This window comes from Notolabrus celidotus, chromosome 8 (assembly GCF_009762535.1).
Source record: "Notolabrus celidotus isolate fNotCel1 chromosome 8, fNotCel1.pri, whole genome shotgun sequence".
Taxonomy (NCBI): domain Eukaryota; kingdom Metazoa; phylum Chordata; class Actinopteri; order Labriformes; family Labridae; genus Notolabrus; species Notolabrus celidotus.
Window position 1 is genome coordinate 22048017 of NC_048279.1, and position 26187 is coordinate 22074203.

The following is a 26187-nucleotide window of genomic DNA, read 5'->3' on the forward strand; positions in this document are numbered from 1 at the left end:
TTATTGCTCATTGTTGCTGCATAACCCGTAAGTGTATGAGTGTAGGCATGCCGACCGTTACTCTGGTGTGTTTGGGTTATGACAGGGCACTCACACGCCACATGAGGGTGAGGGTGTCTGTAAGTTATGCATGTATGGATGTGTTATCTCCTGCTGAAGGCTCCGGATGGGGTCTGCTGCTGCTGCTGCTTACAAGAAGGCAGAGATGAAAAAAGGAACAATATCCTCTCTTAAAGCACATTTTGAACAGAACTATGGCCATTTCACAAACTCATACTTTCCTTATAAAAGGAAGTAAGGCCTCTTTTCCATGATGTCACCAGCAGACAAATATGGAGTATTCAGGATGTTGTTCTGAAATGTTCATAACTCTCATTTGAATGTAAATATGCAAATAAACACACCACTGTATTTGAAAAGTCAGTTTGGAGTCAACATCTGCAGCTCTAAATATGAGAAAAGATGTTTAAAAGATCAGTTCACATTTTTGACAGCTCACCATTGAGATAATGGAAAATAAACTCCTGTATGCTGAAGTCAGGCAGATAAATAAGTAGCCAATCACAGCTGTATGGAGTCTTCTGTGTGGTTGCTCATTAAAAGACAACTGTCTACATCTGAAAGCCTCTTGCTGACTCTACCTATCAGGGGGGATACATTTTACTGTAGTAATATATTGCTAAAGTTGGTGAATAACAAATGTTCTCCTGACAAAATAATGCAACATTACTGCAAGGTGAAAAAGGGTATCAAGTGAAGGAACTGAGAATGTTTAAAAAAAAAGAGGTGACTGGAGTCGATCGCTTAATACAAAACCACAACCAAATGTGTGAAAGGGAGAGACAGAGAGTAATGATTGTTGAGAACAAGTTGATCTTTTAATCGTCTTGTGATGTCATCCCTTCGGCGCAGGGATGGAAGGCAGCCAAAAATGGAAAAAACCAACAATAATCTCTAAAATCTAACAAATAAAAGGCAAAATGGTAATTTGCTGGCTCTGCATGTTAAAGGTAGCCATAATCATGAACTACCTTTACATTCAGTATGAGTTTGAACAAACTACAGAGAGTCCCTTCATAAAGCCATTGTACTGATCTGTCCTGGAGTCCTTCTAATAAATGCATCAGCTCAACAGAGGGGACAATGAGGATATAAGATCCACCATTGCAATTTGTTTAGGCAGAGTAGTTTCCTTAAAAAAACATTATTGGTGGAACTTTTGACTTTGTGTAACACCTAACCAATAATCTCCTGAAATTGCATATCGTCTAAAGATGTGAGTTCCTCCCTGAAAGAAACATATTACAGTTTGTCTCATCCTGAGTTGACTCATCAGTTTTCATTACCGAGTATGAGAGCGATAAATAACAGGCTCCTTAAAGTTCATCAGAAGTGGTTCAACAGTGTTCGTTTGGCTCTGAGGTATGTGTATGAAATGTGACTGGATCCTTTTCACAGTCACATCACTTCAAATATTCAAACACCATCTATAAAATCTTCAACAGACTAGTCCAGTCTTCACATACAGTTCAGCTCAAAGGTGAAGAAAAATTCAAGTGACCGGATGAAACCGTTTTCTTTCCGTCTGCAAGTCCTCGTCTTCACAGCTGAGGGTAAACCGACTGCATCGACATCTTTAATAAGTCAGAAAAACTTAAAAATCCTAAAACGTGTACCACATTCAGTCCTCAGGCAGTTCAAATCCTGCCATCACTGTCATCACTGAGCACAGCTGGATACTCTCCTACTTGTCCTCTCCACCGTTGGGGATTTTGTATTTCTCCAAAAACTCAGCGTGTTTCTGACGCAGGATTTCTGTCTGTTTCTTAAAACCGTTGACTCTGTGGAAGAGCACAGAAAAACATAGTCAGACTTAGTTCTAATTCCATAGTTAAACAAGCTAAATGAACCATCAGAGTTAAGGCAAATTATTTGAAGGAGTCCCTCCACTCACCTGGCCCTCTCTTTGGACTCATTGTAAATTTCTGTGATGACTCGATCTTTCTCGTCCATGAAGCTGTTGTGGACTTCTTCCAGTTTCCTGAAGAAATCGTAACAAACATTTTTGTGAACAATAACTGTGGTTGACCCCAAAAAACGTGTCTCTCAGCACGCAGCTCTGTACATTCAGTTGTATTTATGAGTTTGTACAGCTGTTAAAACAGCCGGACGGATCATAAAGACGTGAATCTGCACAAACAGAAGTGACACAGAGTCAGCGTGTAAAAACAAACAGGGACACTGGCTAGGATCTGGTGCCAAGACACATGGCACAGAGGCGTGTGCAAAAACAATCATGCTCATCTGGTTGTGAATGTTCAGCAGTCAAACCCACAAACACAATTTTACATGACTTTATTGTTGCATATGCTTAAATCTTTCTAATACTAACATTTTATGCTCAATGATTACCCTTTGAATTGTTTTCCCAAGCTACAAAATGATACAAAAAAGTACAGTTAATAAGTCACTGACACAGTAAGCTTCAAATACTTTTCTTTCCTCACCTAAAAAAAATGAAGTGGGCTCCAACACTGAGCAACATGGTGATGACGCAGTAGCCCACCAGACGATAGTTCCTCCTCCTCCTCCTCTCCCAATCCTCTGCTGCCATGTCCTGTGCGTGAGACTGACGAAACTGCTCCCAATAACGCATGCTCTCCCGGGGATCCACACTGATGGTAAAGTAGCAGGATCGTGATTGGATGGTGATGTCAAAAGCAGACAACAGATGTTAAAAACAGACCGAATCTGAGCCTTAATACTTTGTGCAGGAACGTCATCAAAAGCCAATTTGTGTTCTTGTACAGATGGCTGGAAAAAAACTGAAGTTTTGAACTCTGTGGCAACTGCAACATGCAACATTTGGGAAGATATACCAACAACTCCTTGATAATAATAGTGTTCATTCTTTGGGGGAAAGTACAGAGGCTTATTCTGCAGTGTTTGAGGTTTTAGATATCCTGCACAGAAACAGCACGTGAGAGTTACAGGAAGGAAAAGCCATCCCATAAGGCCAAATGTTTCAAATAAAAACTGTCTCCTCTCCTCATAAGTTCATCTGACTTGGTTTTTCCCTGTACACCTATTGTGTGAAAGTAGGCCAGGTTGCATAAGACTAATGAGCGAGCACAAGCTGACAGATTGTATCTTCACCTGGCTCCGTGGCTGGTGTGACTGGAGGTAGATCTGACGGCCTGGCCCCCACCATATGGATGTCTGATTTTGAAGTCATACTCCTTCCTGCTCATGTCCTTGCTCAGCACTCTGTAGGCCTCGTTCAGCTCCACAAACTGGCTGTGCAGCCCTGGGTTGGATGGGTCGCTATCTGGGTGTAGCTACATGATCAGAGAAAATGTCACAGTCATGAAGTCCACAGGATAAAACTCACCAATGATCCAAGAGATACTCTGTTACAGGCATGAGCTCACTTGGATACTTATGTTCACAAGTAAAATTGCTCTTATTTTCTCTACTGCATGCAAATAAACCTCATAACCTTGTTTTTTCTCTAAAGGGTGAGTTATCTCACCCTGCACTTCTGCCAAAAGCAGTGTAAATACACATGCACATCCTTATTTACACTGAAAGCCACAACGTAAAAACAAACAGCCAGGAAACCTTCTGTGGGAACTGTAGGGTGTAAAAACTCTGCTGTGAAAGGTTGCCCTCATGTGGCCACGTTTCTATATGCACAGTTTAATAAATAATGAGCAACTTGCCTTCTTGGATTTGTCAAAAAATGCATGTTTAATTTCCTCCAAGCTGGCATCAGTTTTTACTCCCAGGAGCTCATAGTGTGTCACAGCTTTTCTGTGGAGAGAAAGGAACAAACTCACATTCATGTTGTACAAAGTGTATTAAATAAACACATTCACTCACACACAAACAAATCTTAGTGTACCTGTGTGCATAGCTCTGTGACAGCATACGCAGCCCACTCGTGTAACACCTAAGACAACTTTGACATAGACGCAGCTGAGCCTCCAGCTGCATGATTGGAAATTTCTGGGTTTCAACGCAGACAACCTGTGCAGAGTAACAAATATAACATTAGGCATAATACAAAAAGGCTGTAATATTAGATGTGGGGAAACATTTGCAATCGAACTATTGTTTTTAGGTGGGCTGACTCTCAAACAAAACCTTATGGTAATTTTTTAGCAATGTGTATTTGTTGGATCATTGTCCACCTTTGTATGGCACTTAAGCTTTAAAATTGCTAATTATTTAAGCATCTCCTGGAATTTTCATTTAATTTAACCACATTACCACTGAGATAATGAAAAAACAGGTTAAGAAGTTGATTGTTTATGTTGTCACTATGGATGCATGGTATTGGATTTTTTGCCGATATACGATATGCCGATATTTTACAACTCATTTAGCCGATTACCGATACCGATATTTTTTTTCTGCACACCTAATTGCAGAGATCATCAATTATCTTCTGTACTGGAATTAGCGTACAGTATTATGGTGATACTCTTATCACATTTGTTATGTAATATTCATTTCTTGTGCAAAATAAGAAAAATACTTAAAACAGCATATTTATTTACGACAATTGCTTTCAAACAAAATTCATACAAAAAGATACATCTTACTTAAAACTTGGATGATGCTCTTCCTGAGATAATCATAACAAAATCCACAACCAGGGCAAATTTGGCCAATTTCACATTTGACATAGTAAGTAAACCTAACCTCTGTTCACAGGGAACATGTGAAAACTGCAACTGTACAGCAATTAAACCCAAATAAATAAAATGGTTTACTCTTTGACAGTAAATGTGCCTAAATTAGTCAGCTACATGTACCTTACACCAGGGGCAATTCTAGGATTGGATGTTTAGGGGTGCTGAGCCGTGCCAGATAAATTTCACTGTTTTGTACATTTTAATGCAATTTCATTCCCACATCTGTGAAAGAGAAGTATAACACTTTTTGAGAAAGTCTGTGACTAAACCATCAAATCTGATAAAAGTTATTTAAATGCTGAGCCACAGCAAAATGAATCATAAAAGAAACATATGGTAGCCCTAATTTCTGGGGAAAGACAACTCATTTTGATACAGCAGCTCCTCAACATATACATAAACAGTATGTATGTTTCTGAAGTAAACCAGCCCCCTAGAGTGAGTACTGAAAATACCAACAATTGACATTGGAGTTATTTTTTGGACTTTCATTTTAAATGCAATGCACAACATGAATAACGCTGTGGAGCTGCTGTATTTTTGTTGTTAAAATATTACGTTTCAACGAAGTACTGTATCGTTTTGAACTTTTCTAGCTTGTTAAAAAAGGACATACAGTAAAAAATAAATAAATAATAATCTCTCAAATTTTATGGGCGCTTGGATTCAATTTAGAGGTGCTTCAGCACCCCCCAAAATGGGCTAGAAACACCTATGCCTTACAGACTGCTGCTTAAATTTAAGTTTAACTTAAAACAAGGGCCCAACATGTGTGCAGCAGCCCACTTTCTTATCTGTTAATTATATCGGCTGATATCGGGGTGTTATCTGATAGTTCATTTTAAAGCCAATATCGGCCGATACCAATAATGTGCTGATAATATTGTGCATCCCTAGTTGTCACAACATAATTATAAACACTACTGGAATATAGCACCATATAAAAATGTAATTTGCTTTCCAGAAAGTACGCAATAATACAGAAATGTCTGCACTAAAATCTTCAAACTGTGGAAACTTGATATTAATTGTGAGTGAAATAAATCAGACTTCATGATCATAAAAATGAACACACACATTAGACTTAAAAACATTTTTGAATTAAAAAACTTAGAGTAAAGCTGTTGCTCTTTCATACTGCTGTCTACATTTCTCATGTATCTACCTTTCAGTGTGTGTCCATTGAAAAGATGCTGTCAGCAGATGCCCCTCTTTTGTTGACACGTGACCTGACTTTGGACGACAATAGAAGGGAAGGTAAGAGAAATGTTCTTGATAAAAAAAAGGACTTAAACATGATTAAATCAACACTAACATGCTCACTTTCTGACCCTAACACCTCTCAAACTCGGAGTTCACTCTGACACCCTGCAGCTCTGTGGGGGCGTGTTGATTCTGTGCAATCTGAGCAAAGGTTGGTTTTACACACTTTTATATCAAAACTGGTTACTTTATTTGGCTATTCAGACAGCTATATAGTTCCTATCGGGGTTGCACGTGAATCCTGTAAAGAAATAAAGAGCCAAATGAAGAGCAGACAAGTGTCAGAGTTTCCAGTAAGAACAATTTGTTCTGCTACCTGAGCAGAGGAGCTAAAGCTAGCTTTGCTGCCTGAAAGTCTTTCTGTGCTTCTGTCAGCTTGATGAAAATTATCTAATGCAACTACCTGTGAGCAGCTAAACAAGGAGAACAAACATCTGACAAAACAACAAAATTAGATCAAGTATAAAGCCAACACTGCAACAAAGAAAGGTGACATACCAGCAGAGCTCAGTTTTATAATAGACACTGCTTGGACTGTTTGTTGCATAAACGCATTGGGGTAAAGTTAGCTGAAGTCAAACCGGAAGTCAATAGATTTCAATGCAATACAAATGAGCATGCCTCTCTGTGTGATGGAGATACTTAAAAAACAGCTGAAAACTATGAGGACCTATTCATGCATTTCATTAACTCGGTTTTTTTTTTATAAATTAGTTGATTTCAGTTTTATTCTCAAGATCTAAATTTGTTTTAGGATTACAATCAGGGGCGTCACCAGGAATTCTGGCCCCCCTGAAAAGATATCTCAGTCGGCCTCATCACCACAGCCAACCCTACAGAATATAACATTTCTGCTATAATTCTGGTTTATTTGCATTAAACAAAACTATCCTGGTCAACTGACTCAAATCTAAGCTGCATAACAATATATATATATATATATTCAGACAATTTTAGTTATATATTGCAGCTATAACTAAAGAAAAGAAAAGTGTAGTAGAAAACTTTCAGGCCAATTAGGGCCCCCCCTCCCCACTTGGGCCCTACGCAGTCAGTCCCACTTTTCCCCCTACTACGACGCTCCTGATTACAACACTAGCCATTGTCCATGCTAATAAGCCTATTTAAGTCCACATCCTAGACTTGCAGAGTCAGTCCCTTATTTTATTACACTACCCAAGTGTCATCATGTGAAGTAAACAGCAAACAATGTATGAATTTATTAGTCTACAGTCAGTTGTAGAAATATACAATTGGACTTAATGCCAAATTTTGGATCACACAAAGTCTAAATTGTACGTATAATCTATGGAGCCAAAACAATAACTTTAATGTTTGGTATTGAAAATAAAATTTGGCATTGAAAACACACCCTGAAACTGAATAAAGAAACATTGGCATTGAAAAACTTGTATTGTAAAAAATTGTAACAGAATCAAAACAGCTATTGGCATTGAAAACGTTTCACTGAAGTTAAAATCACAAACATCAAATGTTATATTATTTAATTTCTAGAAATATTTGCATTCTAATATGTTTTTGAATGATAATCAGATATTTTATTTGATGTCACTTTTTTTTCAATGACAACTTATTTTTTCGACGACGTTTTTCTTTTTTTGAATGCAGTTTTTATTTTCAATATTTGCAGAGTACTCTTTTACTTTGGTTTTAACCGGAAGTCGTCGTTGTTCTCAGGTGGTCTCAGGTGGCTTAACAGCCCCGCAAACACGCCCCTGCACGTGCTTGTTTTCACAGGATTTTAACCCTGTACTTACCATTTGCATGAGCAGACGTGAAATACAGAATTAACAGTTTATCCTAAAAGTAATTTGTTTACTGTGAAAACAAGAAAATCACATGAACATCAATTAAATTTTAACAGCAAGTAAGCATGGTCAACTTTGTTTGAATGTCATGATAATGTGAACCCTTATTTATTTTTATTTCAGTATGTTATGTGGCATTAGTACGAAGTGACACCCGTAGTTCTCTCTCTTGGTGGCTGGGTGGTGATAGTGAGCAGTTTTTACCCTACTTTAGGGAAGAGGAAGAAACTATAATCTCCACTTTCTGCTTCTTCCTCATGAAATGCTCTGTTTCTGTCCACGAAGGTAAGATCAAACTCCTGCAGCTTGTAGGAACTCATTCAGCATTGTCGATAGTTGTTCAGGATGAAGTAGTTTTAAAATGTTAGCAGCTTTATTTTTTAACTAATGAATACATTTTGATTCGTTTCAGTTTATGGTCTATGCTCAGCAGCAAGGTGGACTGAAAACTGTATTTCAATTGACAATTATTTGAGCTATTGGGATAGTTTTTTACATCAAGGTTAACCTAAGTATAATTTTATATAGAGTTACCTCTGTCTGATTTACAGGATAATATAAACTAACTTCAGGGTCTAAATAAATCAATATTTCATTTTTTTCCATGTTGCTCTAAAAAACCATAAAGGTCTCAATGCGTTTGCATTTAAAGTGTATAATATCATCTATTTCGGCATTTTATTTTAACCCTCCTGTTATATTGTGGGTCAAATTGACCCTTTTTAAAGTCTATTGTCGGCAGTATATGCCTTCTAAACCAGCTAAATGCAGCATAAAAATCTGGGAAGCATGTGACAGAAGGTGTCTTGTGTTAATTTATCAACATCACTTCATAAAAAGAAAAAAAATACAATAAACAAAATCCATGTCGTGTAAAACTTTTTCCAATTTACATTAAAAATGTTTTAACATGAATTTGAATGAAAAACAAGTGAGTTATCCTCATTGAAGCCTGATCTGTGAGAATTAAAGAACACCAATGGACCAAATATTGATTTAAATGGTTAGTAATGGAGTTAAAAATTTGATTTAAAAAATGTGAATTGGGATTTTTTGGATAATTGAATATGCCCCGGGTCAAATTGACCCCGTACTGGACCATTATTGATGTTCCAGAGAAACGAACATAACAGGAGGGCTAAAGGTTGAAATAAACAGTAACTAAACTGCTGCTGCTGATTTGTCACCATTAAAGTATTCTACATTAAAAAATGGAAGAGTTCATTTGCAAAAACAGATGGCTCCTTTTTTTTAAAAATACATTTTCATAAAATATATTTCTTTTTAATACACATTTTTAAGAAAATTAAATTTTTTAAGATTCCTCTGATTAGTAATGGATTTTTTACTTCGTCAAAGCCACCTAACTTCAGTGGATTGATAAAACCTAAAGCTAATAATAGAAGAAAAAAAAGTTTCTTGAAACATTTTGACATTTTTTAAAAACTGAGTTATCTGTTTTTGCAAATGAACTCTTCAAATATAAACTCAAAGAAACCCATAGAGAACAGCAGCAGCAGCATTAACCTACTGGTGAACACATTGTAAGTTATAGCATTAATACTAAACGTATAGATGTCAGTTCTGAACTGTGATGCTGAAAACCACCTGCAAACAAAAGCAGCCAAATTGATTTGAATACTTTTTGAAAACTTCAACCAACACAGATTGAGATACTTTAACTGCCATATAACTCTGAGGACATTCAGGTTGTTGAAAGTTTCCTCACAGTCTGTATTTACTGTGTACAGGTTGGTGTTAAGGGGTTTGGCTTGTTTAGAGTAACTGAATGACTTGTCATGAATGAATCAGTGTCTTAATGATGAAGGGTTCTTGCAGCCTCTTATCTCTGAATGTGTGTGTTCTTGGTCTTTCTGTTTGTTGGGGAGTGGAGGGAGTGTTCAAGTGTTGTTGAGAAATAAGTATGCGTAAAGAAAACCACACTCACGTGTTAAATAATACAGTTTAAAAGATCATAAATAAATGTGTGTGGGTAGAGTGAAAAAAGTACAAAGAGAAAATAATACAGGAAAATATAAGTATATGAATAAATACCAGTTTTTAAGTAAAAAAAATGTAAAAGTGAAAAAATAAATTGAAAACATTTTGATATTGGGTTAAAAAACAGCAGAAATAATACATGCTGAATAAATCCAACCTAAAATGAGAACATTCATTAATGTAGTGTTCTATCAGTTACAGCCAACATCATCTTTGTTAAAGACATGTCAGTCTATTTATTGACTTATTTATTAATATACAGTATATATCATTTTTATGAAGTGTCTGTCCTCCACATTTAGGAGATCCATGAAGCCTGCAGTGATCACCCACAGTAAGTGATAGATGATGGACTCTGAGGTGTCAGTTCTGCTGCACTGTGCAGCCTGGAGAGGGCTGAAGGAGTCTCAGGTACATGTGGAGCTCGCTGACAGGTAAGAACATAAATCAGGCCTCTTAACACTACAGTTACAATATTATAAGGCTTTTTCCTTTCACTTGCACACATGGCCCCAACATGTGACTTACACATTTGGATTCATGTTGTGTACTTTAACAAACATTAATAAAGGGTTGTATGAAACCTTATATATTCATAATGAATGAACCCATCGTGCATTGAAGTTATGAATATTTGGAGGAGTTTTAAATATTCTTGAGTTTAATTTTCCACATCTCTCAGCTATCATGTCTTTAATGATGACTTAAAGTAAATATGATTTCCCCAGGTTTAACAGGCGAACAGATCCAACTCTGGAGCATCAGATAGAGGAGGTTTGGGCAGAGCGAGTGACCAAAGAGCCGTGGCTTTTCAACGGGTCCAAATTCAGACTTCACTCTTTCTGCTTGGCCTCTCCTGCGTGTAACTCATCAGCCTCTGTGTCTCCTAAATCCACATTCTGCACTCATTCACCCCACATCCCAGAATCAGACTGCTCAGAGGATCAGGAGGGAGAATTACCAAACATCAGAGTCCATAATGCAGAGGGAAGTTTGTGTAGCAGTGATTCTCTGTTTGACACTGACAAAAGGAAAAGATGTGTGAATCAGGATGAAATCAAACAGATCCAGGCATTTTCTGAACAGAGCGTTCTACAGATCACAGCTGATCCACAGACAAGGCCACTCCTCACTCTGAGGCTGGGCCTGACGTGCTACAAGGACTACTTGGGAACAAACTGGTCCTGTCGAGTGGCAGAGCTGCGTCGGCAGGGAGAGGTGGAGTTCAGTGATCCTCTGGCGCTGCTGGCTCAGCCGCTGGGTGTGGGCGGAGTCTTGTGCACAGGTGATGGACAGGTGGTGCTGATCAGGAGGAGTCAGAAAGTGGCAGAGGCAGGGGGGCTTCTGGACATTCCTGGTGGTCACCCAGAGCCAAAGGTGAGGAGGAAAGATGGTGGCATTAGTGTTACTGATGCGATTATTAATAGACGACTCTGTTTTAAGCCACCTGCTGGTTCCAGCCTTTTTGCTTGCAGTCAGAAGTGTTTGAACTTCTGTGTTGATGTATCGTTTCAAATCATCGCTGCCTTCCTCAGGTTGTATGTGAGTGTCTGGGCCAGATGGTGCAGGAGGAGCAGATCAGTGTCGACATGATGCAGCCACGGGCCGTCATCTCAGAGCTCTTCTCGTCCGTCTGCGCCGAAATCAGAGACGAGGTGAGTTTCTCTGCCTAAGAGGTCCACTGTGAAATCAATATTCTATTTTTTTTAACTCACAGCAATCAGTGCATTGTTGTTAATATCTTTGGGTCTGTGAGATGCTGCTAGAAGCTGATAACTGAACAGGAAAAAAACATAGCTGCATTTATAAAGGGAAGACTTTTTATTTCTCATTATTTGTTTTTAAATAATTGAATCCAAATCATATCCAATGTTGAAAACATGACAGCTGCCAACATGACTCTGTAATCCCGTTCTTACTTTTTCATTCTTATTTCTATATAAATGTATGTTTTTTTATTTACACATATATTTATATTTTTTGTGTGCATCATGTCTGTATAGATGTTTTTGTTTAATTGTCTGGCTGTGTGCTTATTGAAGATCTAGTGCTGTGGGAATAGGGAGTAGAATATGTTTGTTTTTGTCTGTGACTGTCCTATGTTACTGTTGTCGTTGTTCTCAATGTAAATGTTTTTTGTGACTATATATCTGAAAAATAAAAAAGAACATGAGTCGGTTGTCATGACAAAAATCTGAGATATTAAGGTCAGAAATAATTTTGGAAAATGTTCCACAATGAATTCATCTGTGTTCTCCCTTCTGTGTGTGTGTGTGCAGGTGAATATTCCTCTGAGCTCCCTCGGAGAGCCCGTCCTCTTGGGTGTCGCTCTGAATCACACCAGTGCCTGCAGGCCGAGTGCCGAGTTCTACGTCAGGTATTCTTTGCTACAAAGATCATCCCTAATATAGACTGAAGCTCTGTGTTCTCGTAGAGCAGACGCTCTCCTGGTGTTCAGTAAAGGTCAGTCAGCGCAATGACGAATGAAGAATTTAATTAGGTGGGAGACAGCATTTATTGCCAAAATATGTTTAACCCAACTGTACATCACAGCCTTTTGAGGTATCTCTTAGTTGCACAAACGTAACAAGCATTTGTTCTTTTTCATATTAAGTTGGATCAGTGAGTTTAACATCTGAAGATTGAATGCCCTACCTCAAAAACTATCTAAATGTTTGTATATTTAGGGGTCAGTAATATGGAAAGTCTCCTCAAATCCCATTTCATTAACAAGTGAAGTAACTGCTCTACCTCTACACGCCTTTCTGCACCATGAGGTCAGGTTTCTAACATGCAGGTATCTCTGTTTTTTGAATGACATGACATGATCTGAGCATTTTCACTGTGTCTCAAAAAGTGTCATAAAACTTAAAAAAGGCAGGTGCATTAAGGGCAGACAGCAGAAATAAGTAGCATTCCGAGGTAATGAGCGCATTACTATTGAAGGGCTTTAGAATTGAATTGGTTATGTCTTTGCATCCACAGCTGCTCACTGACATCAGATGATGTCAGAGAGTTGTACTGGAAAGGAGGAGCAGAGGCCAGTGAGTCTACAGACATCGTCTTCCTCAGCAGAAAGGTCAGTAAGCTAGATTATAGAGTTGTGGGGACAGCGGCTCACTAATCAGCCTAAGTTGTGTCAGCAGCTCTTCCATGAAGATTTGTTTTAATTTTTTGTCTCTTGATTTTGTAGGATGTGTTGCAGCTGGACAGACACAGCCCTCTGTGGTCCGAGCTATGTCCTTCAGCTAAAGGGGCCATGCTGCTTTATCAGGCGGTGAAGCCTGACGGAGAGCAAGGCACGAGCAGAGGAAACGACACATCAGGAAATAAACCCACCTGATTAAATGTATAAACTCAAGATGACGCGTATCAGGATAGCTCTGGGATTTATACTCTTTGTATGTTTTCACTCTCTGACCAATAATGCTGCTAAAACGGTTGAAAATGATGTTTATTTAAAACCATTTGTAAACTGTACAGGAATAAAATATCAAATTTTAAATACATTTTGAATAAAATCCCCAAAAATGGCCTATTTGTTTTTTTTCTTCAGATAAACATTGTCAAAACTAAAAAAAATGATTATCTCTGCTTTGACTTCCTTATTTACTGTAGCTCTCTGTAAATGAAGAGGTATCAGTAAAACGCTTTTCATTGTAAAAACACACAATGCAGTAAAACAACACACAATGCAGTAGAAGGTGAAGAACCTCTGTTTTCTTCACCGTCTTCTTTCCTCACCAGTTGGCTTTGTAACCAACGTCACAAAATTCCCTGCTGTAGGCGTTCTGGTCTCGATACCCCACAGTCCACTGAAATATGAACAGGAAAGAAAAATTAGATGCTACAATTGTAGAACAATACACATTTTTGAAAAATGTCCCCCACTCTCTCCCCACATTTACTGTCTCTCTTCAGCTGTCCCATCAAATAAAGGCAAAAAAAGCCCCAAAAAATATATTCCTCAGATCAGGGGCCAATGGATCCAAGTTTTCCAAAAAGTTTTCCAAGTATGTTCGCCTAAATATGTGACTTATCTTGGCTATCAATGCCTATTGATGGTTTTTGAAATGGTTTCTTCAAAAGTTCATAAATTTTATCTGGAAAATTCACAGATTTTTTGGGTACTACTACTTTCATCCCCCCTTCACCTTCAGTTAATTTTTATATTCTCTATATGAGGTCCAAAAGCATAAAGGGCCATTGATTTTTGGGGGGAGATTAGCCCAATAAAAAAAAAATTCTGACATTTATTTTTTCTTTTAATTCTGACTTTAAAGTCAGAAGTGAAAAAAAAAAAATGGTCAGAATTTTACTGGCCTAACCTCATCAAAAACCTTTTTTGTAATCCTCTTCTTTCTTCGTACATAGGCGAGTTGTATGAGTAGTAAAAAAAGGCAATCACAGCCAAGCTAGTGCCAAAGCTTCAGCTCTCAATGATGACACTATTTGCTTTTGGTATCTTTTTAGGGGGGCTCACAACTGCTGAGCACTCACATATGCCGGCTGTTGCCTCCATGGCTGTGCGGTCATGTTGCTCCACCCTATTGAGACAAAAATGTAATCAACATAGATCCTGAGTCATTCATCATGTGATAATACAGTCTATCATATCTCACACTGACCATAATGTCTAGTCCACCTGTGTGAGGACTGGGGGCCGGAAGGGTAGGGTCTTTTCTTGTGAAGTCGGGGTTTCTTCTTTTCCTGTTTGGGGATAGGGGGCAGCAGCCTGCGAGCCTCAAATTTATACTCCTGCAGGAGTGTCTGTGCCTGTTCCTGAGGCAGCTCTACGTACAGCAGATCCTCCAGCAGCTCACTGTGCTGCTCTGGAAGACTGCAGCTGGCTGAAGAAAAGAAGAAAGAAGTTTGCCTTTTATAACGGATGCTAATGTTGGTTAAATCTTCCTCTCTTTGTCATCAAAAAGTTGCACTGAGGTCTCCTCTTGTTATGCACTAAGATATGACTCAGACCCTGCTGTTTGAGCAGAGCGGTCTCAGGGATCTGCTCTTCATCACTGGTCTGGTGTTTGGACAGTCGTCTTCTCCACTCCTCTGCTGAAGGAAAGACAACCACCACTCTGCGTCTGAAGCCTGAAAACAACTGCAGCTTGTAACGCCGTGCAGAGAAGAGGATGTTGCACTGGAAACAAGATGACAAAGAGACATGTTGAGAGAGCAGAGGAGGTGAAATGTGTATTCTCCAAGCAGTGTTAAGTCAGAGCTTCAATTGATTATAAATTCCATTTTCAATATTGAAACGTGCACAAACAAACTTTTGACTCACTGTGCTTTGCATGAAAATAAACTACAACAAAACTACTTCCCTTCAAGCATAATGAACCTTTTTGAAGTAGTTAAATCTATTTAAGTGTAAAGTGCTACCTGGTCGAGGATATATTTGCCAGGAGTCTGGGCAGCCATCTTGATCATTTCAGTGAGACACTGAGAAGCCTGCTGCAGCCTGATGTCACTCTGACCACCGCTCTACAGATAAACAAACAAAAACATACAAAGTGAAACACTTTGAGATGAGAAGGTCAAAAAAATAAACATCATGTTTGAATGCAAATAGAAAAACAAGAGAGTGAGGATTGCAAGTTTGACTGACAATCATACATGCCAGCAGCTCCTCTGTGCTCAGCAGCCTGTACTGTTTTTCTGGATGCTGCTTCATGTGAGCCCGAGCCCAGTGAGTCTTCCCTGAACCAGGAAGACCAACCATCAGCAAGACCTGGAGACAGAGAAAGTCAATTGTAACAACCTTTTTGTTTTATTATATTTATGATCAAGCATTAAAACAACCAAACGTTGTTAGGGATAGCAGTTTCAATGTTATGACCCCAATGTGGACAGATCTGAAATCAGAATCAGAATCACAAATACTTTATTTATCCCGGGGAGGGAAATTTGGTAAATCCTTCAAATGGTCCCATAAGGATGACTCTTAACAACTTAATGACCCCCCTAACTTTTCCCTTAGAGCCATGATTAGTTTGTTTTCAAAGGAAATGCCTCAGCTCTTGGTACAATCACTTGTGGTCTCCTGTCTAGATTGTAACTCTCCCATCCAGCTGAAAGCCCAGTGTCTATGTCTCACCTCATATTGTGCACTGACATCAGAGGCCATTGTGGTGCGCACCCTCTGCCCACGAGAAAGGGATGCCAGCGGTGTAAACCCTAATGGGCCAGGGTACCAGGGAGGGTCCATGTGGTCCAGGTGGAGTCTGAATGAGCAGCTCTTACAGAGAACGTGAGGGTACAAGGCATCACCCAGCAGCACGGAGGAGCTCAGGTTAAAGGCTGCACCCATGAAGCGGCCATTCCTGTGGAAGGAGAGCTCAATGACACCATCTGTAGAGAAAGACTGTAGACACACACACACACACACACACACACACACACACACACACACACACACACACACACACACACACACACACACACACACACACACACACACACACACACACACACACACACACACACACACACACACACACACACACACACACACACACACAGGTGAGATCAGAAGAAAAGAGATTTCTGGGAACTCAAAACTAGGCAACAAGTGTGTCTTTGGAGTTTCAAAGACTATGAATATAAAAGGAAAGATAGAAGGTTACTTACAGCATAACAGCCAATGATGTCGCCCTCTGAGAAGCGTTCCCCAAAGTCTTCTTCCTTCCCACCGGAAACTTTTTTACCACGACTGTCATAAGCAAAAGACACTTTGTCTTCACCTGGTTCGAGGCAAATAGAAAGTCAGTGACAAAACAGCATTAGAGTTTAACAAGAATAAACTAATATCCAGGAAAAGTTCCCTTTGCTGATATAAATTCTCCAGGAAAAGGATGGATCTACTTCTTACCCAGCAGTACAGAGCTGTTCCCCATCGACCAGCCAACTCTCAGGCCGTAAGAGTCTGCATCTGCATCATTCCCCAGCTGTGAGGTCAACAACTTCCTCTCTAGCCTCACCTCAAAGCCCACCCTGCCTTGCCGCACCCCATGGGTGAGCCTGCAGCCTGACCACAGCAGCGGGAATCGTTCCCAGAATCGTGGCTGGCCACATGCACCATCAGGACCCGCCTCAAAGTGGAGGTGACAGTCACCTGTGGGAACAAAAAGAAAAGTCAGACTCAAAAGTGTCTCTGCAATGCTTTTGATAGGCTCATGACATTTTATGTCAAGGAAATGTATGTTCTGGCTGTAGTTTTACAACAAAAATATAATACCACAATCATGGTTCAAATTAATTGTACTTGATTAGGTTTAGGTCATGTTTCTTGACCAGATCAACAATGAGAGTAGTCCAAAGACTTACCTGGGTTTAGTCTGACTCTATTTTCATCTTCCTCTGTTGCCTGCTCTCTTTCCAGTAGAGGCTGTGGGGACTTGGCTCTGATTGACAGGAGACAGAGACATGTGACTTTATTACACACCCCTTTAAAAAAAGTTCAGATGAGAAACATGTCCCAAAAGGTCCTATTTAAAGGAAACTAAAGGAAAGTTTAATGCGGTGTTGCAACATGCTGTGGGGTTTCTGCAGGATTAAGGTGACCGAGCTCAGCAAACTGTGGCAAAACAACAAGTTTTAAAACTCAACTATTTTTTTCTATTGCTGCTCGTAAAAAGCTCATTCTAGCAACCTTTGTATCTATAATTGACTATGGTGATGTTCTTTATATGCATGCTTCCTCAGCCTCTCTGAAAATGTTGGACTTGGTGTACCATGCTGCATTGCAGTTTGTTTCTGGTTTAGGTTTCCGCACACATCACTGTATCTTGTATGAGAAGGTAGGCTTGTCTTCCTTACACAACAGAAGAATGGAGCATTGGTATATCTTTCTTTATAAGGCCATACTACAGGAGCTGCCGTCTTATTGATGCTCCTTATTGATTCCTAAAGTTGTCAGTGGCTGTCATCTTCGGTCCCATGGACAATTCCTTTTTGTCATTCCTCGGACTCACTCTGTCTTTGGGAAAAGTGCTTTTAATGTCTTTGCACCCTCTTCTTGGTCTGAGCTTCAGGGTGGCACTATCCCATAATATTTGATTTTAGGTGAAGGTTTTATGAGCATACCGCATCAAGTGAGGACATTGAGATATGCTGTATGGGTGACACCATTGTTTCAATGGGTATAAAATATGTAATTAATATATATGTAATGAATATAATATGTAATGATTATATATGAATGTATGTGTTTAAATCGTATGTGCTTTGGCAACAACATGTCTTTGTTCATGCCAATAAAGCAAATTGAATTGAATTGAACTGGATTCTTTAATTCGAGTGGAGGATTTTAAAACAAGGGTAAAGGGTCATCTGATCAGCTTGTGCACATGTTTTAGAGCTTAACACTGTTAATTTATAAATCAATGTAATAGTTACTTGTCACTATATATTTTGTCCTGTTATATTTGTGAAACTTTTTATGCTGCTGTCTTGGGCAGGACTCCCTTGTAAAAGAGACTTTGTATCTCAATGGGACTATTCCTGGTAAAATAAAGGTAAAATAAAATAATAAATGAACACTAACTGACCAAGGCAGCAATTTCTAAGGGTATCTTAAATTTAGAGGATACTCTTTGTTAATATTTAGGACTCTTTTGGGTCCAAACCCTATTTCACTTACATGACAGGCTGTCCTTGAAACCATCTTTTGAACTGGAGGATGTGCAAATGTAATTCCAGCATACAAAGTAACACAAATAACTTTTAGCAAGTGTTTAATTCTGTGGTGCAATCACCGTTTAAAGTGTATGAAACACATCCCCTAACAAAGCAATTTCATTACCGATGGTTGAAACTTGTGAGTTCTATGTGTTAACAGATTGTTTACCTTTTGTATCGTATCTCCTCTTTGAACTCGTAGAAAGCTCTTCCTCTGCCTCGGTCCTCTGATGATGCCTGAGCTCTCCGGTCCTCTGATGAAGCCTGAGCTCTCCGGTCCTCTGATGATGCCTGAGCTCTCCGGTCCTCTGATGATGCCTGAGCTCTCCGGTCCTCTGATGATGCCTGAGCTCTCCGGTCCTCTGATGATGCCTGAGCTCTCCGGTCCTCTGATGATGCCTGAGCTCTCCGGTCCTCTGATGATGCCTGAGCTCTCCGGTCCTCTGATGATGCCTGAGCTCTCCGGTCCTCCTCTGGATCTGCTGCCTCCTCCTCCTCCACTGTCTGGCACTCAGACCCAAACTCTGAGATTAACTCAGAGCCTTGTTGTGGGATCGGCAGACTTTCAGTTTTGCTCTCAGTCTGTGTGGCAGAGTCTGTGTACTCCCTGATACATGTAGGCTCAATAACCTCGGTTTGTGTCGGTGATGAAGTGTGGACATGAACTGTATCTGTTGCTTTAAAATGTGTACCTGAGTTTTCATGTTGTAGTGTTATTAGTTCTTCCTCGTTGTGTTGTCCTGTCTCTTCTGCCTCTATAGCAGACCACAGCCTCCCCACCAGCTCAGCCTTCAGACCCTTGCTGTCCAGATGAAGTTCCTGAAGTCTGGACCGCAGCTCTGCCACCTTCAACTTTTTAATGTCGGATAGCTTCATGGTTTCAGAGAGTAAAGTTTGGCTCGAGCCTCATTCGTCGTACAGCTTTACTATCCCGCCCAGATTAAACTAAAAGTAAAGAGCTGTACAGTGAATGGTGAAAAGTCAACGCTCAGTCTAAAGGCTCAAAACAAAGATTTAACATGGTGGCCTAATTTGTGATTGGCTAGTTCTCTTCTTCTCCACTTTTACTTTGGTAGATGCGGACTCAGAGGAGTCTCTGCTGCCACCACACGTGTAGGAGGTTAACTGACCTGACGTTACAGTATTTCTTAGTTGCTAAAGCACTAAACCCTATTGTCTTAACCAAAACCATAAGCACTTTTCACCTGTTAGACACAACTTGCAAACACATCCTTACTCACTAAAACACATGTTGCACTGTGATGCACTTGTGTTGCATAATGGTAAGCACAGGTAGCAAAAGTTAAACACATTTGAAGCCCAGGTGTCACAGCTTAAACACAACCACACAAAATTGATCACACTTGTGTGTAGCGATGTGAGGAAACCAATGTATGCCTATGTGATGTGGCCTGTGATGTGGATGAAGTCCTGTGACCTGACCCAGCACGTAGACATGATGCTGTGGCTGAATGAGTGTAGATACTGTAAGCACTTCAGTTTGATTTTGTGGATTACACTGTAATGTGCTTCTCATTTATATTTGTTGTCGCTTTATTTTTACTGGATACAGGTGCAACATTCAAAGAGGATTTTTTATTAATTTAGCCTACTGTGAACAATAAACATTATTTCTACAGCTTCATGCCCTGAGCATTGTGTTTTCAGTTTTTTGATGTAGTGTGTAATGACTGTTCAGTATTATTTAAATTTTGGTTGACTCAGGGTATGATCTGACAACATTGTTTGGTTTTGCGAGTCAGAGGTTTAGTGAATGTAGTTTGAAAATTGAGTTTTGTGCTTATAGTGTTGAGAAAAGCGTGGTGGATGTCAAGAAATGTGTTTTAGCAATTGAGACATACTGTAAGATGGATGATACCACACATTTTCAAGCACGTCCCTTTCTCTATCTCCTACTGTTACTTCAAATGTGGAATATAGTAGCTAGTTGTATTTACCCAGTTACTTTACTAAAAGGTATACATATTTATCAACTTAGCAGTATTTGTTCATCTATTAATGTTGAAAAAAAAAGAGAAATATCCATCCTGTTTCTTATTATTGTATGTTAGACTATGAAAATGACACAACTAAAAGATCCACACAGTAATATTTCCAGTGTCTGATATAATAATGTCTGATATAAATTAATGTTGTGTTTGTTTCACTTCTGTTCCTTTCCTAATATACATTTAAAAAACCATGACATAGCCGTTCTGTATTGGAATCCTAATTCAAAAATGGCAACATTATCAGTAGTAGTAGTCATGGAGGTGCAATGTTCAGTCAGTGTAAGTTGAAACACCAGTCTTTCATGATGGGAAGCGTTTTATTTCCTCAAACAAGACAAACAAACAAAGGGACAACATGTGAAGTGTAACCATGGTCAGTTACTGTAAAAAAACAAACAACATCTCATATTTTACAATTATCCTCTAACAACTCATCTCTCGGTTCTTCAGATATTTCGTTCCACTGTCTGTGTTTCATTACTACCACTTTGCTCAATGAAAAAAAGGAAAAAAGAAGAAAAAGTCTCATAAAAGAGGGACACTTCTTTCCCCCTCACTGACCTTTTTGGCTCAGCACAAATGTTACTTCAAATATGTTCACAGATCCTTGAATGTCTCATTTCTCATACTATGAAGTATCAAACTGAAGAGACTTTGCCTGCTTCTTACTTGCCCTATCATGGCTGTATCCACACAAACAGCATCATAACATCAATCGTCACAAGAGGAGAGAGGGTTGGCAGTGATTTTTCCGTTACACAACAGAATATTAAGTCATGCTCACACAGTGAGCCTGTTTCACATACATGGTGGCTCAGTCACTCTCACCACGCTTCACAGTTAAAGCTTCAGTGCTACATCGTTCTGAGAATGACACTCAGAACAGTCAACAGACATGTATTCTCCCTGAAGAGGACAGGACTATCAGCAGAACTGTAAACAAACATGCACATTAAATACATCTGAAACCCCTCCTGAAAGAGTTTGAGTTTTTAGATCACTGAATACATGCACTGTAGTTATTCTGCTGAGTGTTCCCTTTAGACTGCAAAATTCCTTTTGTCACGAGACAGATAAGAGATAAGTCCCCGCTTTCTATAAGTTATAGCTCTTCAGGTTATTATGTAACTTTTGTTTCGTAATAGATTTTTGGCGTATAATAAAAATATATTATACTGAAACAAGCAAGGACACTAGTCATGATGCATACACAAAATGTCAACTGACTGGAATGAAAAGGAACAGGAACCCCTTTTAATTCAAACAGGGTCTTGCACATAAAAGCTGAAAAGGGCTATTTTCTGTGCAGATCCTTTTCTGGTGAAAATGGATACAAGGAACACAAATTTGTTGATCCTGCAGATAGCTGATTATCTTGTAATATTGATTATGCTGGGTTTTTTATAAGATGTAACTGCTAGCATTTGCAACAATTTTGCAGACAGTTTGTTGACACCTGTTTCCCAACATTTCAGACACTCATGCATCCTTTTAAAAGAAATTAGATGAATGCTACTTATTTTATATCAAAGTAAAAAAATCTATTTTTATCATAAATGGGAAAAGGGTCTTTTGGAAAAATGTTTTGGGCTTCTTCATTTTAAAATTATTTTTCATCATTTAGAAAAATAATTAAGTTAATAATTATCAAGTTTGGTATTGAAATATAATAAATACACAAAGAGGCACACACCGAGATATATGTTTGAAGTGATGAATGACAGTGTTATGTAATGCAAAAAACGCATGCCCTGTTGAAACGTCATAACATTACATAATATAGCCTAACAGACTATGAGTACCAGTATTTGAGATTTCAGAAACGGAACCAAAACATTTATGAGCTGATAGTTCTAATCAGTTTTAACATGAGAATAATGATTCCCCTAGTTTGGTGAAAATATGTTGGTACCTTGTTTTAGATTCTACAATCTATAAACAGACTGTCTGTCAGTACTCCCTGAACAATAAAGTATAAAATAGTAACACTGTTTCCAAACAACCTGAACAAACCAAGTCTTTGGCATTACTGACATGTCCTGTTACTTTAAGAATATACTGGTCAAGCTTTGTTATATAAGACAATGAATTAAGTCAAATCAAAGTATGTTGATATTCTGCAGGCAGTAGAGAGAACTGCAGAGTGTGCATGGTTTCATATTACTTGCTCATACACACTTATTAGACCAGAAGAATGGGTGTTGCAGCAGGATGTGGGGGTGACGGTGAGCGGCTGTCAGATGGACTGTGACCCAGCAACATCTCCTTCTCTCTGGGACGACACGGTCCAGTCATGTGCTGGCTGTGAGAGTGGTAGAGCCTCAGGAAAGCCAGAATGGCCTGAGTCAGCCACAGCGCGGTCACACACCACAGAGACACCTGAGGACAGGGGACCAGAGATTTGTTTACAGACACATGAGAACCCTCAAAATAAACTGAAGAGCAGTGAGGAAAAAAGACACTGTGAGTCTGAACCTCTTAACTGTTTCTGTGCAAAAATTAAAGGCTCTTTCTTTTCTCTAAAAGGTGTTGAATTCATTACCAGCATCATTACTTTGAATGTTAACAATAAGTAAGGATGTAAACCAACACTCATACCAAAAGCAGGAGATCTCACATCACAATACTTATGTCATACTAATACGTTCCAAAACCTACCACAGAGCCACTATTGACAACCATGACCTGTACAGCATTGCCACCTCCACCAGACACATTCTCCATTTAGCAAGCTGCAGATATTGGCAAAGCTGATACTACAACATAATCATGACTATTTCATACTGCATGCATCAGAGAAAACCTCAGAGGTCAAAGCCAGTGAGGCAGAGACTTTTTAAGAAAAACAGGTGTGCCTAAACTCTCACCAGTGCAAAATATGTGTGTCTGTTGTCGAAGCATCTTACCTGTGCCAGATTAAGCTCTGTGTAGAAAGATGAGGTGTTTACATCCAGGTACAATGGGATAGACTCGGACTCCGCACAGCTAAACACAAACATGAAGATGATGAGAAATCACACTTACAGAATGATATAATTACCCATAACAGATTGTCATGCCTTGTAGTTTTTGTTATATAATAGTACATGTATAGGAATGCAAATTCATATAATTCCAGTTTAAAATGATATCTCTGACTGTACCTGTAAGGCCGTGTGCTGTCATCAGTCACAGTATCGCACCAGGAAGACAATCCCAGTGACAGGATAACACTGGCCCCTCCAGACAGGAAGAGCACACACACACTCAGAAGAACAGTCAGGAAGGATGAGAACAGGGTGCTGTGCAGAAAACACACATTGCATGTATTAGACACCCATTTGTGTTAAGCATACAGTAGACACATCTAACAAAATTGAATTGGTTGGTCTGTTACTCAAATGCAATCCACCATTTTAATAATAACCAACAAAATGTACTGTCATTAAACATCAGTACACAGGCTAATACATACTCCACAGTAAGACATATGTATTCCAAATCTTACTAAGTTATAGTAAGATCTAAATAAGTGTAGGTGTCAGAAGTTCTCATTATACAGAATAATTCATATAACTGTATCATAAGGGAGGATCATTTTGATTGCATAATCTAACTCCATATTCATAAATCATAATCCAACTCATCCTGGACATGCACTTTTTGAGCTGCTACCCTATGGCAGACGTTTTAGGACATTAAAAGTAAAAACAAACAGACAAAAAAAACAAAACAGTTTTTATGCAAGAGCCATTACTGCTCTCGACACTCTTTGAGTATGGGCTTTTTTTTTTAATAGTGACTTCATGCAATATAGTCAAGTACAATACACAAGCGCAATAATAACATAAACTGTGCTATAATAAGACTGGGAAAAAAATCCCTCTCAAGTGTGAACTTTGCTGCTCTGTGATTTGATTTGTATGTTGTGTGTGTATGACAGCGTTTTTTTATTCTTATATTTATTACTTTTTATACCTTGATTGTTTTGTCTCTTTTAAATGGCACCTAATGAGGACTGCACCTTTCAATTTCGTTGTATTTGTTGCAATGACAATAAAGGCATTATTTTCTATTCTATTCTAAAGGGGTAATTGGTTTGCATGATTTTAAAAATAATCTGAATCTACAAAGTAACAAAAGCCTTAATATAATTTGAAACAATGAAATTAGTCAAATCTTTTGTCTCTACAATGTATATAAGTGTATGTTTATTACTACTCTAATACTGCTGCAATACTGCAATAGAGTTAAGTTGAGATCTGGGTCAGTGGAGATGTGCCAGTGAACTCACTCATCATGTCGTCCGTGCAGATAGAAGAGACATCTCCAGCCCTGCGCTGCACCGTACAGCACCGTGAAAATACCAACAAACGTGGGGAACTGGCAGGCTGCAGGTGGTCCCCACTGCTGCACCACCAAGTGTGAGACATCATCGGGCTGCCCCGGCATCTCTCCCTGGGTCTCTGTCCTCCAGTAGCCGGTGGAGAAGAGTGCACAGCGGCCTTTGAAAGCGGATCCGTTGAGAGCCATGGGGACGACCACCAGCAAGCCCGCCACGATGGACAGGGCGTGAGCCGTGCAGTGGGCCAGCAGCAGCCGCCGGTCCAGTTCCATGTCAGAAGTCTAAATAAAGTCCAAAAAGTTAAGGGATTCACGTTGCTGTACAAATAAACAACGATACAATGTTTCAACACATTCTCATGTGCCTCAGCCCTGCAACGATTTTAAAGGAGTGGGTATTTAAAGAGATCTGGGCGGGGACCCGATCCGTTACACAACACAGACTGACGACTTAACTGAGGTCTCACTCCGCCGCTATTTCCAGGGACCACAATGAAACAATACTTATTCTCCTTGTTAGTCTCATTTGAAGTGGTGGACAAAGTACACAGCTTCATTACTTAAGTCACAGCAGGGGCGATTCTAGGATCGGATGTTTAGGGGTGCTGAGCCGGGCAAGATACATTTAATTGTTTTGTACATTTTAATGCAATTTCATTCCCACATTTGTGAAAGAAAAGTAGAACACTTTTTGGGAAAGTCTGTGAATAAACCTTTAAATCTGATCAAGGTTATTTAAATGCTGAGCCACAGCAAAAGAGAAATGGACTGGAATCATAAAAGAAACATATGGTAACCCTTATTTCTGGGGAAAGACAACTCATTTTGATACAGCAGCTTCTCAACATATACATAAACAGTATGTATCTGAAGTAAACCAGCCCCCTAGAGTGAGTACCAAAAATACCAAAAATTGACATTGGAGTTATTTTTTGGACTTTCATTTGAAATGCAATGCACAACATGTAAAACACTGTGGAGCTGCTGTATTTTTTGTTGTTAAAATATTACGTTTCAACCAAGTACTGTATGGTTTTGAAACTTTTCTAGCTTGTTAAAAAGGACATACAGTGAAAAAAAGTAAAAACTCTCAAATTTCAGGGGTGCTGGTATTCAATTTAGAGGTGCTTCAGCAACCCCAAAAATGGACTAGAAATGCCTGTGAGTCACAGTATAGATCCTCCATGTCAAATATTACTCCAATACAAATGAAAGTTGCTCTGTCAAATCATTACTCAAGTTAAAGTTCTGAAGAACTTGCTTTTGAAAATACATTTACAAACGTTCTATAGCTCAACACACTTTCTCAGGTTGGACAGTTAATTATTGTACATTTGGGCAGAGTGGGAAACAGGGAGAACTTTTGAAACGATA

General features: G+C 39.1%; 4 protein-coding genes across 7 annotated transcripts; 1 reads left to right on the forward strand and 3 right to left on the reverse strand.

The window, feature by feature from the left end:
• Nucleotides 1–853: 853 nt before the first annotated feature.
• Nucleotides 854–6554, reverse strand: dnajc4 (DnaJ (Hsp40) homolog, subfamily C, member 4). Of its 3 annotated transcripts, none has more exons than XM_034690596.1 (8): nucleotides 6462–6554; nucleotides 5866–5933; nucleotides 3905–4029; nucleotides 3723–3813; nucleotides 3157–3338; nucleotides 2508–2675; nucleotides 1955–2041; nucleotides 854–1841 (listed from the first exon to the last, which is right to left on the reverse strand). In XM_034690596.1, exons 3-8 carry the CDS (start codon nucleotides 3994–3996, stop codon nucleotides 1745–1747), a joined length of 717 nt encoding a protein of 238 aa, XP_034546487.1. In that variant the 5' UTR covers nucleotides 3997–4029; nucleotides 5866–5933; nucleotides 6462–6554; the 3' UTR covers nucleotides 854–1744. The 3 variants fall into 3 exon arrangements, with proteins under 3 accessions (XP_034546487.1, XP_034546489.1, XP_034546488.1); XM_034690598.1 differs by lacking the exon at nucleotides 6462–6554 and adding an exon at nucleotides 6367–6452; XM_034690597.1 differs by lacking the exon at nucleotides 6462–6554 and adding an exon at nucleotides 6024–6325.
• Nucleotides 6555–7964: 1410 nt separating this feature from the next.
• On the forward strand, nucleotides 7965–13329 carry nudt22 (nudix (nucleoside diphosphate linked moiety X)-type motif 22). Its single transcript, XM_034689691.1, has 7 exons — nucleotides 7965–8077; nucleotides 10096–10227; nucleotides 10522–11170; nucleotides 11329–11448; nucleotides 12073–12170; nucleotides 12779–12872; nucleotides 12987–13329. Exons 2-7 carry the CDS (start codon nucleotides 10139–10141, stop codon nucleotides 13134–13136), a joined length of 1200 nt encoding a protein of 399 aa, XP_034545582.1. The 5' UTR covers nucleotides 7965–8077; nucleotides 10096–10138; the 3' UTR covers nucleotides 13137–13329.
• Nucleotides 13230–19516, reverse strand: si:ch211-107m4.1 (heterogeneous nuclear ribonucleoprotein U-like protein 2). Of its 2 annotated transcripts, XM_034689690.1 has the most exons (12): nucleotides 18797–19516; nucleotides 18648–18742; nucleotides 17126–17202; nucleotides 16671–16913; nucleotides 16430–16542; nucleotides 15897–16163; nucleotides 15408–15530; nucleotides 15182–15283; nucleotides 14771–14939; nucleotides 14422–14643; nucleotides 14294–14340; nucleotides 13230–13608 (listed from the first exon to the last, which is right to left on the reverse strand). In XM_034689690.1, exons 1-12 carry the CDS (start codon nucleotides 19352–19354, stop codon nucleotides 13534–13536), a joined length of 2091 nt encoding a protein of 696 aa, XP_034545581.1. In that variant the 5' UTR covers nucleotides 19355–19516; the 3' UTR covers nucleotides 13230–13533. The 2 variants fall into 2 exon arrangements, with proteins under 2 accessions (XP_034545581.1, XP_034545580.1); XM_034689689.1 differs by having other exon boundaries at nucleotides 18648–19515.
• Nucleotides 19517–20788: 1272 nt separating this feature from the next.
• zgc:153018 (uncharacterized protein LOC767701 homolog) lies at nucleotides 20789–25277 on the reverse strand. The gene is made up of 4 exons (XM_034689207.1): nucleotides 24764–25277; nucleotides 23634–23771; nucleotides 23397–23475; nucleotides 20789–22869 (listed from the first exon to the last, which is right to left on the reverse strand). Exons 1-4 carry the CDS (start codon nucleotides 25084–25086, stop codon nucleotides 22672–22674), a joined length of 738 nt encoding a protein of 245 aa, XP_034545098.1. The 5' UTR covers nucleotides 25087–25277; the 3' UTR covers nucleotides 20789–22671.
• Nucleotides 25278–26187: the final 910 nt, after the last annotated feature.

Coding starts and splice junctions, on each gene's coding strand:
- dnajc4 (XM_034690596.1), bottom strand. CDS start 3,996: ATGCAGCTGGAGGCTCAGCTGCGTCTATGTCAAAGTTGTCTTAGGTGT. Junction 2,676..3,156: donor CACACCAGCCACGGAGCCAG/GTGAAGATACAA, acceptor CTTTACCATCAG/TGTGGATCCCCGGGAGAGCA. Junction 1,842..1,954: donor GAGTCCAAAGAGAGGGCCAG/GTGAGTGGAGGG, acceptor GCTCTTCCACAG/AGTCAACGGTTTTAAGAAAC.
- zgc:153018 (XM_034689207.1), bottom strand. CDS start 25,086: ATGGAACTGGACCGGCGGCTGCTGCTGGCCCACTGCACGGCTCACGCC. Junction 23,772..24,763: donor CTGCACGGACGACATGATGA/GTGAGTTCACTG, acceptor TTTTCTGCACAG/CACCCTGTTCTCATCCTTCC. Junction 22,870..23,396: donor CAGAGCTTAATCTGGCACAG/GTAAGATGCTTC, acceptor CCCTGTCCTCAG/GTGTCTCTGTGGTGTGTGAC.
- si:ch211-107m4.1 (XM_034689689.1), bottom strand. CDS start 19,354: ATGAAGCTATCCGACATTAAAAAGTTGAAGGTGGCAGAGCTGCGGTCC. Junction 16,164..16,429: donor ACATCATTGGCTGTTATGCT/GTAAGTAACCTT, acceptor GTGTGTCTACAG/TCTTTCTCTACAGATGGTGT. Junction 14,644..14,770: donor CGCTCTGCTCAAACAGCAGG/GTCTGAGTCATA, acceptor TCTTTTCTTCAG/CCAGCTGCAGTCTTCCAGAG.
- nudt22 (XM_034689691.1), top strand. CDS start 10,139: ATGATGGACTCTGAGGTGTCAGTTCTGCTGCACTGTGCAGCCTGGAGA. Junction 10,228..10,521: donor CATGTGGAGCTCGCTGACAG/GTAAGAACATAA, acceptor TGATTTCCCCAG/GTTTAACAGGCGAACAGATC. Junction 12,171..12,778: donor AGTGCCGAGTTCTACGTCAG/GTATTCTTTGCT, acceptor TTGCATCCACAG/CTGCTCACTGACATCAGATG.